General features: G+C 40.8%; 1 protein-coding gene across 1 annotated transcript; it reads left to right on the top strand.

Annotated features, from left to right (window-relative positions):
• Positions 1–716: 716 nt before the first annotated feature.
• On the top strand, positions 717–13,522 carry LOC145484738 (uncharacterized). Its single transcript, XM_081463371.1, has 7 exons — positions 717–1,298; positions 2,604–2,701; positions 3,163–3,195; positions 3,568–3,639; positions 4,435–4,581; positions 11,594–12,106; positions 12,227–13,522. The coding sequence occupies exons 1-7, from the start codon at positions 821–823 to the stop codon at positions 12,395–12,397; spliced, it is 1,512 nt and encodes a 503-aa protein (XP_081319497.1). The 5' UTR covers positions 717–820; the 3' UTR covers positions 12,398–13,522.
• The last annotated feature ends 4,029 nt before the right edge of the window (positions 13,523–17,551 follow it).

The raw sequence follows: 17,551 nt of genomic DNA, 5'->3' as shown, positions 1-17,551 counted from the left end.
CAATTCACTGTTTCCTGTTGCCAGTGGTAATCATAGATTCAAACAGGATTCAAGATACGGGTGTCAATTTAAGTCAAGCTAGGACCTCACACATTGCTGAAGTTAACAAGAGGTTTGAGATAATAGATTCAGCATACAATAGCGGAGTCCGTGTTACTATATTCAAGTAAAGCGAAGCAAAATGACTTGTATGTTGTAGGTATCAGTAACAATCACCAAAAAATATATATATATAAGGCAAAATGGATGATACGAGCAATTTTCTGATTGGCAGTTGATAAATAGCAATATTTACGTTAACGGACTAAGAAGTACTTTAGCAGTCCAAATGAACGAGCCAAACGTAGCTGCGTACCCCGCGCCCCCGGGCCACGGAAACTGAAAAACGACTTTGCCTCTGAAACACAAGAACGCCCATAATTTACAACTTTTATTAGACTTTTTCTCTTAATGAATTTATCTCAGAAAGCTTTCACAAGGATTCCGGTTTCTATTAATCTCTTGGCTGAGAAACTGTGCCGACAGTGATAAATATCCTACGCCAGGAGACCAATCAAAACGTTGAAGATGTGAAGGCCGCTGAGTTGATTGATGTACACTATGCTGGCATATAGAGTGAACGGCTATCAGCGCATGTCATTCGAATAACAGGTGAACTAAAATTTAAAAAAAGAAGTTCTATGGGACTAATGACCGTCTGGTTTCGAACTGGAATTCATATAATCTTTGTTTGCTACAAAACGTCTTTGATGATTGTCTCCAGACAATTGCTTCGGGGAAATTCCTAAAAGTAACGCGTTTCTACTTGTTCCGATCTGGAATGCAAATACTAAAGACAAATGTCACAGAGGCTCGTCACATGACGGAATTAAAAATTTTCGGGGATACTTTGCTTTTGGGACATAGGTTTGGAGATTTAGTTACACCATTACCGTCGAAGCGGAGGAACATCCCGTACCATTCAACGATGGATAAGGTAGAAGTCGGAACAGACAACATTTATTTCGAGATGGAATCCAAAAAGGGAACTGAGGCCAGAACCTACGATGAAGGAAATAGCAAAAGCAAAATCCCGGCGACAAAACGAGCGAGCATTGAGACGTCTGCGCTGGAGGCAAAGAAGAAAGGACAACCACTCAAAGAAAGGGATACAGTGGCATTCCGTCCAATGCTGTTGGTTGCAGCCGCTGTCGTTGCTGATGCTCTCCTGACTGCTGTTGCCACTTTGGTTTTAGCTTTAACAATGATGCTGTCTCGAAACAACTCAACTGCTTCAAAAGATTCAACTAATATGTATGGTGAGTGAAATCACGAATACTGAGAAAATGCATTAACCAACATATCTTATTTATGCAAATTTTACTTGATGATCGGCCAACTCACTCCTAACCGCTGTGATTAAAATAATTTAGTCGCAATATTAAGACAATTCTAGGGAACGCTTTACGCAGGCTATGGGGGAGGTTTCATATTTGCAAACCAAATTGCGCTAAAGTATCAAATCTCGAGACATAGTAAATAGAGGGAATGATTAAGAAGCCTGGTAAACATCAAAGAAGAAAACAAACAGGCTAAGATTGTCGTAAATACTCTTTTTCTTTGGCCATCGCAGCTTAATAAGAAATAACACGCAAACTGCGGTGATAAACATGGCAATAAACCGCATGTGCCGCAGTTTGCGTGTTATTTCTTATTAGGCTAAGATTTATGTTGGAAGGTACCTGACCCTGACCCTGCACATCTTTTGTTTTATGGTTGTAGACAAAAATTCGTAACGCTTCTATTGGTTAGTTGACTGAGCATACATACTCACCTTTTGTATTTTACCAGTTTTAGTTCAGGAGCAACCCCTAAAATAGCTAAAAAGAAACATGCAACGAAGAACTTCTCCAGGTTTTATAACCATTTCCCTTTATTAATAATGGTCAAGATGAGTGACATGCTCCGTAGGTAATTAAAATTGAGGAACACTGAAGACAGCCTTTTTCTTGCATCAATTAATGAGCTTTAGCAGTCACCACGTTGACGTGAAGAAAATGCCGATAAGAAAAAAGTAAATTATATTTTATAAAAATGTCTTGATAGTTTTTTTCTGGACCATACCAAGCATCTTGAACCAGTCTTCCTTTAATCAGATCGAATCGATGTCAAAATTACATTAGTAATTTAAAATAGGTCGAAGTTTTGTGTAATCTCTTTTAGCAGATGATAGTTCCTGGGAAAAGATACACACACACACAAAAAATTAAATTCAGAAAAAGATGAATTTTAATTTGAACGAAACAGAAGTAATATAAAAATGCTAAAAGCGAGATCTTACAGTACGGTGTATGACATGTGGAATATACATCCAGAAAAAAGAAAATTCAAACTATACTACTTACCTAATGATAGTAAAGAACTGTCATTATTTTCTTGAAATAATGGGGGAGGAATATACATGTTTGGCTCATAGGTTCTATATTCTGCCAGATCCGCCACACAACATAGCCAATATCACGTTCACACGATAATTTTCGCTATCTATCTGTTTGTTCACCCATTTGCTTATTTCTATGCTTACTTCTTTTAATGTTCAAAATTTTCTTCGCTTCTTTTATAAGTCTTAGGGGCAAACCTGGCGTCCGAGCTGAAGGTAATGAAAGAAAACAATTCAGACCTGGCATCCGAACTGAGGGAAATCAAGGACATCCAATCTTTGGTAGGATGATATTGGCAAATACGTCTTTTCTCTTACAGGGTGAAGCATAGCTTTACGGGAAAATTTGATCTCTTAGGGTTAGGGTTAGGGTTAGGGCTAGAGTTAGATAATCGATGATTGTGATTTATTTATCTATGCTTACATGCGGTTAAAGACCGAGTTAGGATTAGGGTTAGGGTTAAAAACAACAAGATTTGATTTTGTTCGACAGTTAAATAACCGTTCGGTTAAGCTGCTGGCAGATGATTGGCACCACTTAATACAGGAAATAATTAAAAATAACACAAAAATTGATCATAATCTTTGCTAAAAAGCTGAGGTTAAGAGGAATTTAATGATCGCTGTGTATATTCAAATAATTTTGGTCCAGTGGAAAAAGTAACAGCTTATTTATTTTTGTCACACTTAATCGTTGGTCTTTTTTTAATTTTATTATTATTATAATTTCTCATTTCTTGCAGGTGTTAGCAGAGCTGGAGAATCTCAGAATCAGAGTAAGTATATTAGTAAGATGTGACACTTCCATCTGCATAGTGTGCTGCGTACGTAAACCATGATTAAACAGAAAAAAAAGCTTTTTGTTTTTGCCACAAACATGACAGAGGCTGGGGTTGATCCACATCGTTCCAAAATTTAACATGAAGAGTCTGCTCACTCGTCAAATCTTCCCAAAAGCTTGGATCGGATTTCAGTAGAGCAAATCAAAGATTGACTTTCCTTTCACCGTTTCATTTAATTTGCAAAACGTGTTTTCACAGTATTTTTACAGCATACATAAGTATCATTACTTAAATTTAGCTTTTTTTTACGTTTTTATATCCTATGTATAATTCTTGGAAAAACTAAAAAGACATGGTTTATTTCAGATGAACAAAATTGAAGGAAATATTTCTTCTGCAAATTGCAATAAATCCAATTCATCTTCAGACACAAATCAGGTAGGTATTGATAGTTATGATCTGTGGCGAGGCTCACTTTTAAAAAACAATGAAACCTCTTCCCAAGTGTCCGCTTAATAGAGGGTGTCCGCTTAATAAAGGTTTATAACAATTGCGCAATGTTTGTTAGCAATTAACATTCAACGGTCCCCCTGTACTTTAATTAAGTTCCAGGTTGTTTACAAAGCTATCCAGAGTTCAAGTTCATCAGCTTTCATTACCAACTTTAATTTGTTTGTAATAATGCCCTTTCCAAACAGCAACGATAAAACGGGTATATTTAATCGACTATTTCAAGGACGTAATCTAATGCCACATTGTCAATTCAGTACGGTTTCCGCTTAATAATGGTTTCAACAGTAGAAATTCGCCAAATACAATTTATTTTAGTGTCCGCGTCCGCTTAATAGAGGTGTCCGCTGAACAGGGGTTCGTAATAGAGGGAAATATAACACGTTAATTTCGGGACCAAGTAAGTGTCCTCTTAACTGGGGGTTCGCTTAATAGAGGTTTCACTGTACTCACTAGTTATTTCAAAATATGCTGCGAAATTACGACAAGCTTTAGGTTTTCGTCGGAACGGTGGGCAGCAGGGAGGGGAGGGCGTTGGGGGGGGCGTTGGGGGGGGGCGTTGGGGGGGGGCGTTGGGGGGGGGCGTTGGGGGGGGGCGTTGGGGGGGGGCGTTGGGGGGGGGCGGGACTTACATCCGGGATCGGCAGTAGTGCTAAAACCGAGTAGAAGCTTAAGGTGTTATGGTGTTAGAAGGTAATGTGTTTCTTTTTCTTTTTGTCTTAGGAAAAGAATGCTACAGAGCTATGGCTGGCAATACAGACTTCGTCCGAAAGGATCGACAGTCTATCAGCCATTTTGCCTGCAGTGAACGCAAGTATAAACGAAAAACTAATTGACGTGCAACAAGAAATCGTTCAGCTTGATCGAAAGGTACAAATGAGAGTTAAAATTACGCCAAAGTAAAGCAGTAAACTGTTTGCTTACTTTTCAATACCCATTACGAGCTCGGGTACGAGCTTAACCCAATCACTGAAATATTGCATTTTCATTAGGGGAAAAAATGAAGAACAATGGGCCATTCAAATTTTTAAGGGAAGGTATAGGTTACAGAAACATCAGTAACTTTTTAACCCGTTCCACGCAGTAATGATACAATGGACTTCGTTAGTGGAAAAAACACACAACAACAACATACACCCCCAGAATATTCTCAGTACTTGTAATACATAAATGCTTGATTTCTTGCGTACTGTTTGCTTGCTTGTTGTTTTGTTTGAGTCCTCCTGTGAATCTTGTTAACCCATAAAAGAGGTAGAGCTTTGCGAAATGAATTGTAGTGTGCTTCTACAGTAGAGGTGTTCCATGAAATTTAAGTTATCACGGCAAAACTCAAAGGTTGGGCGTAAGAAGTTGGTTTGAGTGTGATTACAATAATAGTCCATGTATATTATTGTACAATAATAGTATTGCGGGTTAACGGCTATGAGATGTGGTTGTAGACATTTAACTAAATTTAACTAGTCGAAGTTTAGTAATAAGTAGAGCATAATATATCCTGGTATAATTTCAATATCCGGAGCCAATGTTTTGCCATGGTTGCTTTCTCAAGCTTTTCCTTGACAACAATACCTAGAGACAAATTGTTATTGGCAGTAAATTGCACTTCATCAGTTGCCGATTTTGACCTAACCTAAAAACAAGTTACGCCACCTTTCATGGAACCGCCTGCCTTTCTATTTTGGATTGTTTTTGGTTGGCTTTTATCTTCACAATCCATATTGAAGTCATACCAATCCATTCCGCTCATAAATAAAATTGAACAGTTTTCTACAAACATTATGGTAGTGAGGAGCGCATGATAGACGCCTTTTTGAGGGAGTACCATTTACATAAAGTGGGCAGCCAAAACACGATGACGTCACAAACAATCTTTCGTCACTGTTAAGTGGCCCGCGATCAACGCGAGACGCACGTGAACTCCAGGAGAAAACACTTAACTAAAAAGTAGCGTTTATGTGAAGTTTATGTTTTTTGTTAAGTGTGGAGGTCACGTGCGTCTCACGTTAATCGCGGGCCACTTGACAGTGACGAAAGATGGCTGGCGACGTCATCGTGTTCTCGCTGCTCACTTTATGTAAATGCTTCTCCCTCAAAAACAACCTCGTTCCCAGGGTCCTCTCTCTACCTCAAGAAAGTACCCTGGTTGCGGCTGGTCACGTGCCTGAGTATATAAATCAAATCCGCACAGAGGGTGGGTCTTTGACATCATTTTGTCAACACTATCTATGGATGTGAAAGTTGCGCTGCCTTACAGAGGTTATTTTGAGAGTTAAGCAAGTTATTTGTCAGAGATCCTGGTGCTTCATTTCTATCTGAACTTTTATGTGTTTGAGATGTTGATTGAGAGGGAAGTTTGCTTATTTTTCACTACATTTTTCACTGCAAGAGAACCGAATGATCGTCAAACTTTCGATTCCATGAATTCAATCAAATTCAGAGTTAGTCTCTTGGTTAAACACTGGACGTATCAAACTCTAAACGAATGCGTCAAGACCGCCGTTGTGATTTTACATTACATTAGGCCATCTTCGCTCCCAAAGGGGAGCATAGGGCGTCAACCATGGATCTCCACCTAACTCTATTACTGGCAGTTCGCTTTGCCTCTATCCACGTGAGCTTATTCTTGGTGAGCTCAGCTATTACAATTCGCCTCCAGGATTGCTTTGGGCGACCTCTTCTTCTAGACCCCTGAAGGTTCCACTCGAGAGCGCAACGGGTGATATTATTCTCAGGCTTCCGTAGCATATGCCCGATCCATTTCTATTTTCTTCTCCTAATGCTTTCTTCTATACGTATTTGTTGTGACCTTTCCCATAGTTCTTCATTTGAAATGACCTCTGGCCAGCGGATGTTCAGGATCTTCCTTAAACACTTGTTGATAAAGGTTTGCAATTTCTTGGTCAGTAGTTTCGTCGATCTCCATGTTTCCGAACCGTACAGAAGGGCAGACTTCACGTTTGTATTGAAAATCCTGAGCTTCGTTTGCAATCTGATACATTTTTCCTTCCACAAAGGCATAAGCATTGAGAATGTCGATTGCGCTTTCCTGATCCCGGCTGTTATGTCCTCATCAGTTCCGCCAGTTTCACCAATGATGCTTCCCAAATACGTGAACTCAGACACTCTTTCAACACCTTCCCCATGGAGTTCCAACAATTCTTGTTGCCTCACGCCAATTCGCATCTCCTTTGTTTTCTGGATGTTGATTTTGAGTCCAACCTGCCCACCAGTCTCTTGTAATCTTTCTCCTTTCTCTTTCATATCAGCTAGTCGGTGTGTTAGTAAGCAAAGGTCGTCAGCATAGTCCAAGTCTTCTAGGCGTTGGGTCAGTGTCCATTGGAGTCCCAAACGTTTACGCTCATATGCATTCTTCGACACCCAATCAAGTACCATGAGGAATAGCAACGGCGAAAGAAGGCACCCCTGTCTCACACCAGTCTTGACCTCGAAGAGGTTGGTCAAAGTTCCTCCATGAAGCACTTGGCAAGTAAAGCCCTGATACTGAACCCTGAGCATATTGATGATTTTGTCGGGTATGCCATAATGACGAAGAATCCTCCACATAGCCTCCCTATCCAAAGAATCGAAGGCTTTCTCAAAATCCACGAATAGCAAGTACAGAGGGGATGACCACTCGATTGATTGTTCTACAATAATCCTCAAAGCGGCAATTTGATCGATTCAGGAGCGAGCCTTCCTAAATCCCGCCTGCTCATCTCTCAGGACTTCATCAACTGCCACCCTCATTCGGTTCGATATGACCCGGGTTAACACTTTGCTGGGTATCGAGAGCAACATTATTCCCCTCCAGTTACCGCACCGACTAAGGTCCCCTTTCTTTGTCAGCTTTACTAGAAGACCTCTCTTCCAGTCATCTGGAATCTCTTCTTTCTCCCATGCGAAGTTTAAAATTCTATGTAGTGCCTCCACATTACAAGGACCTCCCTCCTTCAATGCTTCAGGAGGGATGTTATCTACCCCTGGAGCTTTGGTATTCTTTAGTTGAGTGAGGGCTGATCTTATTTCTCCTTTGGAAATAGGTCCTGTGCCGATGTTCAGGTGAACATCTGCAGGCAGAGAATCTGGTAATTGGCTTGGGGCTGGTCTGTTCAATACGGATTCAAAATGCCTCTTCCATCGCTGGAGCTGATCTTCCATTTTCGTCAAGAGAGTTCCATCTTCACTTCTAATTGGGCGATTCTGATTGCATCTTATCCCACTAAGTTTTCGTGTTGTCATATATAGTGTTCTTAGATCATTGTTCCTAGCCGCGTCTTCTGCTTCTCGTGCAATGCTCTCAATTAAATCCCTTTGGTCTCTTCGGCAAGATTCCTTAACCTCTCTATTCTTTTCATTGTAGTATCTGGTTGCTTCACGTTTCCCTTGTCTCGTTCGAGCGTCATTCAGTATCTGCTTGGCCTTTCGTCTTTCTTCAACCTTCCTGTAAGTCTCGTCAGACAGCCACTCCTTCCGAGTCCTTTTCATACGTCCGAGAACACTGCCACATGTATCAACAAGTATCTTCTTGGTTTTCTCCCATTGTGCATTGATGTCAGTGTCTTGGGCCCGTTCATCTTTATCCTCGCTTGGATTTCTTACTATTTCTTCTTCTTCTTGAAGGGATAGGGATTCAAATCGGTTTTGTAACTCAATTTGAAAGGCCTGTTTTGTGTCAGGGTCTCTCAATTTCATGACATCAAATTTCCATCTTGTATTTACGAACGGCTTTCTTGCAGCCAGCTTGATCTTCAGAGAGGCCACCACAAGGTGATGATCAGAACCAATAGTAGTTCCCCTTTTTACGCGCACATCCTGCAGTGAAGTTCTCCATCGCTGACTTATAAGAATATGATCGATTTGGTTTTCAGTCACTCCATCTGGGGATATCCAGGTCGCTTTCTGTACCCTCTTATGGCGAAAGAGAGTTCCACCAATACTTAGACCGTTCAATGCACAAAAATCCACCAACTCTTCGCCATTTTCATTCACATCTCCAAGTCCTTCCTTTCCCATAATCCTCTCAATGCTGGTATTATTCCGTCCAACCTTTGCATTAAAGTCGCCCATTACGATGAGGATATCTCTATTCGGAGCCTTACCGACCACAGCCTGCAGTTTGTTGTAAAATTCCTCTCTCTCATATGGCTCAGCATTGTTCGTGGGAGCATAGCACTGTATGATTGTGATCTTTTGAATTTCAGCGTTAATTCTGGCTGTAATAATGCGATCATCAATCGGTTCCCATTCCATCAAGCATTTTTTCGCGTGACCTGATAACACGATACCGACCCCTCTCTCGTGGACATCATCTTTGTTCCCTTTCCCTGAGTATATGAAAAGCTCTCCTGTTGCCAACTCAGTTTCCCCGAATTGATTCCACCTAGCTTCACTGACTCCCAAGATTTCTAGTCTATAACGTCTCATCTCTGCGGCCAGGAGAGCTACCTTTCCAGACTCGTATAGAGTTCGCACATTCCATTGGAATGTGCGCAGTGATGAGAGGGATGGCCAGGGATGGCGCAGTGGTCAGAGCACTCGCCTCCCACCAATGTGGCCCGGGTTCGATTCCCGGACCCGACGCCATAAGTGGGTTGAGTTTGTGTTGGTTCTCTTCTCTGCTTCGAGGGTTTTTCTCCGGGTTCTCCGGTTTTTCCCCCTCAGCAAAAACCAACATACAGCTGATTCCAGCTGGCTGTAAGCTGTGCTCCAATGTCACACATGGACCGTATAGCGGCTGCCAGAGGCGCCAATGTATGCTTTCGGTTCGACCTTGTTGAGCTGCGTCGTTGCTGTACTTTGCGACGGCGATTAGTCGCGACAATTGTTATTATTATTATTATTATTATTATTATTATTATTATTATTATTATTGTCCTATCCAGGTTCTGAATTTCGGAGAGAACAGCTTCATCCGCGGGCTTCGCTTCATTCTCGTTCTCACCTTATGGTCATAATTCGGTTTTAACGATCCCTGCTCGATCTCTACTGGTAATAGAGACCCGGCAAAGTTTTTCATAGTTTCGGTTTCAGTAACCCAATGAATCCACAACGTAGGGGATTAGTCTTCGTAGCTTCACCAGAGCTCCGTCAGCCGCCCCGTTTCAGGGTTCCAGTCAGGCCTTCACGGTTACCGTAGCGGCCCTGAGGAATGAGGCGTCCCCACCGTACTTCACCCTGACTAGCGCTCCCCTACTTTAGGACGTTGCCCAGGGTGTACGACAGGGACGTGGAGCTGGACTTTACACCCCGCCGGTGTGATTTTGCCGATCGAAAAATATAAGCTTAGATTAAATCAAGCTTTAATATTCAGCGCGCAGACGTTGTTGAATTGATATCAGCAAGTTCTTCGTAAAATTTTTTCGCCGCAAGAGAATGGAATGACCGTCAAACTGTCGATGACAGTGATTCAATCAAATTCAAAACTACCTTTGTAGGCGAACATACGACCTATTTAACTCTAACGGAACGAGTAAATACCTTCGTTGTGATTTTGCCAAATGAAAAATCAAATTAAATTCACCGCGCGGTCCTTTTATTGTGGTGGTCGTCATTCCCAAGTTCTTTGCCAAATTTGTTCACTACCACAAATTCCAAAGACCGTCCAACTATCGACAGGGAAAATTCAGCTAAATGTAGAGCTAACCTTTTAGCCGAACATTGAACGCATTGAACTCCTATATCGAATGTGTCAATGCCTTCGCTGTGTTTTTTGCCGATCCACAACGGGAGGGTTACAAATTCCACTCCCCACTGGGCTCTGTAGGCAAGCTCAGTGCTGAGACAAACTTTAACTTTCCAGTCCCTCCCTTTAATCAGATCTCCGGAATCTGCTAAAATCTAGCAGTCGCGTGACCAGCCGCAACCAGGGTACATTCTCGAGGTAAAGACAGGACCCTGGGAACGAGGTTGCCTCAAAAAGGCGTCTATCATGCGCCCCTCACTACTCATTGTCACTGTACATATACTAGATTTTTATTTCGGCACAATTTTTTCGAAGAACGCCTTTTAAGGCATTTTTTTAATTAATCTCTGATCGGAGACTTGAAAACGACTTAGAATTAATTTGTGGAAGACGTCGTAACAGTCGCTCCGCCCTTATTCTTAAATGTTACCTAGTTATAGTTGTTGTTTTAAGACATCGCGTAATAATCTTTAAGGTTTTTTGCATAATTTTATTGATTAATTCAATTTTATCAGGTTAAAATGATCTTTGCAAGTTTTATTGCTTGCGTACGGTTGCTTTGATCAAACCGTGACCAAGAAATAATGGTGCAAGCTTGGAAAGAAAACAGTTTCCACAGTGCTTCCATGGTAAAAAGAAAATATGCAAATTAATAAATTATGCGCAATTGTACCGTCAATTCATATGAACTGCGCAAATCCTTACATTAAATTATTAGAGAGCGTTACTTTGATATTTGATTGATGGTTCGTGAGCAAGATCAGAGAAATAAATTGTAGGAGAGTTGAATTGTAATCTGTGTTATCGTGTGTTCAAAAATAAATCAGCTGGACGGGAAGTGAGCCAGGGGTCAATTTCACAGAGTGTTGTGGTGACAGCTAATTCCCCTAGAGGTTGCCTCAACGCTGTGTGTATTTTAGTGTTTTCTTACTTGTTTACTTTTTTGCTTGCTTTCTCTTGTACCTTCCTTATTTGATTACGTTCTGCAAGGCTTGTTTGCTTGTTTGTTTGCTTTCCGGCTTGTTTTCTAGATTTGCTTCCTAGCTTGCTTCGAGTGCTTGTCTACTTTGCACGTTCGCCTGCTTTACCAACTGGATAATCGTCTTAATCCTTGATTACCTAGTGACAGTCAGGGACGAGAGGCGGCCGTAGCCTCTCTGCTCTGCGAGTGCCACTAACAAATTTCTTTGTATCATCCAGGTTATCAATGCAACTAAGATTCCAGGTCCCAAAGGACCGCCTGGATTCAATGGTACCCAGGGTCCTCCTGGAGCTCCTGGACCACCAGGATACAATGGTACTCAGGGCCTTCCTGGACCTCCTGGACCTCCAGGATACAACGGTAATCAGGGCCTTCCTGGACTACCAGGATACAATGGTACCCAGGGCCTTCCTGGAGCTCCTGGACCACCAGGATACAATGGCAACCAGGGTCCTCCTGGACCACCAGGATACAGTGGTACCCAGGGCCTTCCTGGACCTCCAGGACCACCAGGATACAATGGCAACCAGGGTCCTCCTGGACCTCCAGGACCACCAGGATACAATGGTACCCAGGGCCTTCCAGGATCTCCTGGATCACCAGGTACCCAGGGACCTCCCGGACCACCTGGCTCTAGCAATCTGACACTTTGTTCTTACGTAAAAGGATCCAGCGCTGGCAAAACCCCGGATACATATGCAACTGCAGTCGTCGAAAAAACTGAACCAAATGTAGGTTTAAAAGTAATTATAGTAAAGTCTGACTTTTTCCCTATGAAACATGAAATTATGTAATATGTTAAATAAATTCCCTTTTTATTAACTTCATCGACTATATTTTATATGTTGCAGGGTAAGAAGTTTCTTGGTGTTAACTGTGACTCGAATGACGCAAAATTTGCCACACTTTCGAGCAGCATATCTGGTGGAAAAAGAAAATACACGTGTAAATGTAAAGGTACTCTGGTTAGTGGGGACTCCCAAATGTATTGTTACATTCACTACTGGGAGTGTCCAACATAACTAATCGTGAACTGACAGAGGAAACAATTCAATCCTGGCGCGGTGGTAGCAACTTCTCTTGATAATTACCTCTTAAGTGACGAGCCACTGCAATGTGTTACACATAGTGGTAGCATTTGTAAAACCATAATTTATCCGAAACTGACAATCCCGATCATTACGTGTGTACTAATGCCTTTCTTATTAGATATACCCTGGTTCAATTTAGCTCTTGGGAGATGCTAGGTGCAATCTGGTCTTTTTCTAATACAAGCAAGGGTACCCTGGCTAAAGGGGACTCCCGTATGTATTGTTACATTCACTACTGGGATTGTCCAACCTAAAACAGAGGAGAAATATGAATCATAATGTTGGACTCGTTCATTGACAAAGACTTAAAAAGGCCAACTTGAAATCACTAGTGGCACAGTGACTACCTCTCCCACTGTGTAGGTTGCAAAATGAATACGTCATTGAATGATTGCATCTGTAACGTTTATAGAGCACTTTTCAATTGAGTGTCCAAAGTAATTAGGCAGTTACTTTGGTTTTGGTTTAACTAAGCTTTGAGATATGTTGAGTAGTCTAATTGGAAAGTAATTGGCTTGGGTTTGGTTTCAATAGCCCTTTTCACGGTTAACTTTTCTCATTTGCTTTGCAACATAATCTGGCATGCGTGTAAGGCAATTTAGGGGTTTTTGTATTTTCACCTCGACATTGCGGCCTCGCATTCACATTGGATTCCATTTTAATGCAAATGAGAAAACCTAACCGTGAAAAGGGTTATTGAAAACCGCTCTATCTGAAAATTTTCAATCTGCAACATGATACGCAACTTTTATCACATCCAGCCAATAATTACTTTACCTTGTTTAACAGACCTTCCAGGGGTTAAAAAAATATCACTTAATATCATTAAATAAAGTGAGCGAACGAGGCTAAAAATTTAAATCATATATACTAACGACTGAGATGGCCTCTGCCGTAAGCCTGGTTGTTTTCTAGCTCTCCACGCCCTATCAAAGTATTTTACTGTCCAATGAAATTTTATTGATTGGCAAATGATTAAAAATGATGATGAAGACTACAATGATGATGACGATGACCACAATGATGATGATGATGATGACGACGATAACATTACGATGACGGTGGTGGTTTTGGTGGTGGTGGTGGTGGTGGGGGGGGGGGTATTTTAATGGAATGCTTTTAAAATATTGGTTTTGGAAAACGCTTAGAGCTATGATATATAGACTTACGTAGCAATGTAATGAAGCTGTAGAAATAAACTGGTTACGACAACAACCGGTGACATGCTTTGAGTTATTGAATAACGTTAAGAGAGGAAATGAAGAACAGCGGGGAGGGCTGTTTAAAAGTTCACTAACAGATGGTTTGAAACATTTTGATTGCGAAATAGCGGTCAGTGAGTACCTCGAACTTTACACTCAATTTCTCACTCAATGCCAATGTCCAAAAGCAGATATTGTCAGATATGACTCCTGCAGTATGCATTGTGGCCCAGGCGTAGACTGTATGAAACTGTGAATTTCATGCGTAAACACGAATTGAGATGGAAAGTAAGCATGTTAATTTACTCTTCTCATGCTAAACCTAACTGGAGTTTAGTAAGTCACCATCCTTATTAGAATTTGTAAGAGCCAGTGCCCATAATTATGGACCAAACAACGGCACAAGTCGAAAAATCGATTTTGCTCATTTTTTGCCCATAGATTAGCCCTAGCTAGTAAACAAACGGACCATAGTTAGTTTCTGCTAATGCAGCTTTTTTGGGGAGAGATTTGCGAAAAACGATTTTTTTCCGATTAGGCTCAAAATCTACTTCCGGTTTTGCTGAATTTTCCGAATATTTGTTTGCTTCGCGCTCCGCAGAACAGCTACTTGAGAATCTTTCAATGGTCTTTACATTCAGCTCAGGTCTTCATGGTATGACTGAGCGAAAAATAAAATAAATCGAGGCTTCTTTTCAGCCTGAAACGAGATCGAACACGAACGGAAAATATTACGATGTGTTTCAAACGAATTATAGCACTAAAATATCGCCATATTTTTCTATGGGCTATAACTTTAAATGCCATAAAAACACTTTATACGGGTTAACTGTACACCCACCTGTTTGAAAATCAAAAAATATCTCTGGGCAAATGGTTTTAAGTCGCCCGCCTTGGCCTGTGCTTCTCATGAATTTTTCCCTGAACCGCCGTGAGAATGTAAACAATTGCGTGACTCTGGCGGTCACCCTGAATACATAATTCGTTTCCAACAAACCGCAAATGGCTATCTTAGAACATTTGGGTGAAAAAAGAAAAACATAATGGACCACTTTTAACTTTTATATTTTGAAAGTCATCGCTTTGGAAATTTCGTTAATTAAAAACGCCAATTAAAAGCAATTTACTCGGAGTTCGGGTGTTACTGCTATGTCGTTTTAGGCTGTCGTTCTTTCTCTGATCATTTTAATTGCAAGAACGAGTTCTAGAAAGAAAATCGTTCTAAGTTCATTTGTTAAGCGTAATGAAAAGTTGATATTGTTGGTTTGTAGCCTTACGTGATCTGAAGGAACGCTACAGTGATTAAATTTGCATTTGTTGATTTCGACGGATCGATTTTCGGTTAAACCTTTTTATTTGTGTCAGCACATTTAGTGCTTTTTCTCCTGCTAAAAAGTCGGAAAAAGTAAAGTAAACAAATCCTAAAAGTCATAAATAAGAGGCATCGACAGTGCGAGTGTCTCGGTAAGCTGTTAATTTGAACAATTACTGTGCTGGACGGATTGCTTTCCTGGTTACCTACGTACTATACATAGTTCATTGTGCGCGAATGTTTCTGTTTCAAACAACTGAAATGCTCAGTGCTTTTTCCTTTTTTTCTTCAGTCTTAAAACTTAAGGTTAAAGTTAGGCTAAACCCTAAACTGTTTTGGCGGCCAACCTATTTTTGGCTAATTGCTTAATCAAATTATATATATATTTCATTGAAATTCGCTCCTCTGTGACCGACTTCCGCGAACAAAACAAGATGGATGTTCGCTGTTCATTTAAGACTACAATCCTGGTCAAAAGTGTTGGGACAGTTACGGCAGATGACTTCACAGGCAGCCTCTCTTAAGACCAAAACCGCGCAAGCCCGCCTACCCCCTCCCCCTGTCAATGTTGATAAAAATCTTGAAGAAAAAAAATCCTTGACAATAGCCTCAGAATAGCCTCGTTTCAAGAGTTGTTCGCCTCCTAGAACAGTATTCTCGAACAAAAGAGACGATAAGATAGATATTCACGTCTTATTCCAATAATAGCGATTTTTCAGCAATCGCGTTTGGTTCCAACACAACTGTCTAACCACTTTCTATTGTCCCTTTTTCCTTTTTTCCCACATCCAATCTACTCTTCAGAATAGCTTCATTTTCATGCAACATTGCTAGGGGAGAGGGGGGGTCAATTGTACTTGCTTCCATTCATCTTTTGTTCTAAAACGTTAAGGACGTAGTTGAAATCGTGGGTTTCAGCGCGCAAAAATGGGAGGTGTCCCAACAACTTATGGCCAGGATTGCAGGTTTACACTAGAGGAAATTGTTCCGGATTCGTGATGAATCCAGAATGTTTTAGTGCCGGATTGATTTTGCCATTTACACAAAAGTGGACGAAATCGAAATAAAAACCCCCCGGTTTGGTCGTGTCTCCGGAGATTTTGAATCCGGAATTTAAAGTGGGAACTTTGAATCCGAAAACTTTTGAATCCGGAGAGTTTTGTCGTGTGAACGATTTCTCTCGAATCCAGATATTTTTCCGCCTGTGATCTTTTGAGTTTGCGGTGGAACGAAAATGGCGGATTACATGATCAAGTCGTAGTCGAGTCGTAGGCGCATTGATGGCCATTTGATGGCGGTCGCTGGGTGATTACCTCGTGCTGTTTCAGGTGTAGGTAATCACTTTTATAATGGGTAATGCCATACTCGTCAGAAACCGTGCCCAATTTATACTTTACTGCGCAGATGACGACCATGACACGATCGAAAACCTCGTCGGTTTTCGACCCTAAACCCTAAGTAAATACCTGGAGGAACCTGGCATGATGGACAACAGTACCGTGGTCAGCGAGTTGAAAGAAAACTTCAGACTGTCTCAACCTACCCCTAGCCTTATTTTCGGAGGCATTTTGTTTCTCGTTGTCGAGGCAACAAACTGCTTGTTAACCATTCCATCATGAATGTTCCCGGAGTTATCGTCATGTATAAACGATTAAGAATCCGAATATCCTTTCACTGTAAACCCCTACTAATCCGAATACTCTAAAATTGATGAATTCGGGAACTCCTTTATTGTAAACCTAGTCCTAGATCGACCACTGTAATGTTTATTTGTCTACCAGTGTTTTGATCTGCAAATTTCAGTTAATTGATCAAACAACCAAAGTAGAAAAGATGGATTTTTTTCCCAGTATGATTGAAACTTAAACGCAATTTCTTCCTCGGCTAATTCAATTCAAGAAATTCCGGGTTTTCTAGCTGAGTTTGAGCATATCGTGTAGGTACAAATTTTCTACACAGCTAGAAGAGCTGAGATGCCGTCACGCAGTTAGTAGTCTATAGAAATTATGGTATTTCCACTTGACTTTATTTGTCAGTCAATGATTCAGTTACCATAAATCATAGAGGATTGGTTAAGTGTATCTCTGAAACTGCTACTGTGTTGTAAGTTATCAGTGAAATCAATAAAATAAACAAGTGTTAAAATCATTTCCCGGAGTACTGTAGTAACGTTCTTTATCATGGATGTCGTGGGTGTCGCAATGCAAATGAAAAAACATATATATTTACACTAAGTTAAACAAAAAAAACAAAAACAAAAAACAACAAAAAAAAACATTTTCCATTATTTTATCCACACAACGTTTCAAAAATTGCTTTCATCGGATTGCTGGAAACGAATATTTTACTCGAGAGTGGCTATCCGCGTCACGCAATTGCTTACATTCCAACGGCGGATTTTGGGCAAAATCTATGAGAAACACAGGCCAAGGCGGACGACTTGAAACCATTTGCCCAGAGATATTTTTTGATATCCTAACAGGTGGGTGTATATTTAACCCGTAGAAAGTGTTTTTATGGTATTTAAAGTTATAGCCCATAGAAAAATATGGCGATGTTTTTAAGCAATAA

The sequence above is a fragment of the Orbicella franksi genome, chromosome 4 (assembly GCF_964199315.1).
Source record: "Orbicella franksi chromosome 4, jaOrbFran1.1, whole genome shotgun sequence".
NCBI lineage: Eukaryota > Metazoa > Cnidaria > Anthozoa > Scleractinia > Merulinidae > Orbicella > Orbicella franksi.
Note: the sequence above shows the minus strand (reverse complement) of the source record. Positions and strands in the feature narration are given on the sequence as shown.

What these genes read in the sequence shown, in the direction of transcription:
- LOC145484738 (XM_081463371.1), top strand. Translation starts at nt 821, where the DNA reads ATGCAAATACTAAAGACAAATGTCACAGAGGCTCGTCACATGACGGAA. An exon ending in AGATTCAACTAATATGTATG is followed by an intron (nt 1,299 to 2,603) that starts GTGAGTGAAATC and finishes TTCTTTTATAAG; the next exon opens with TCTTAGGGGCAAACCTGGCG. An exon ending in TCGAAAAAACTGAACCAAAT is followed by an intron (nt 12,107 to 12,226) that starts GTAGGTTTAAAA and finishes TATATGTTGCAG; the next exon opens with GGTAAGAAGTTTCTTGGTGT.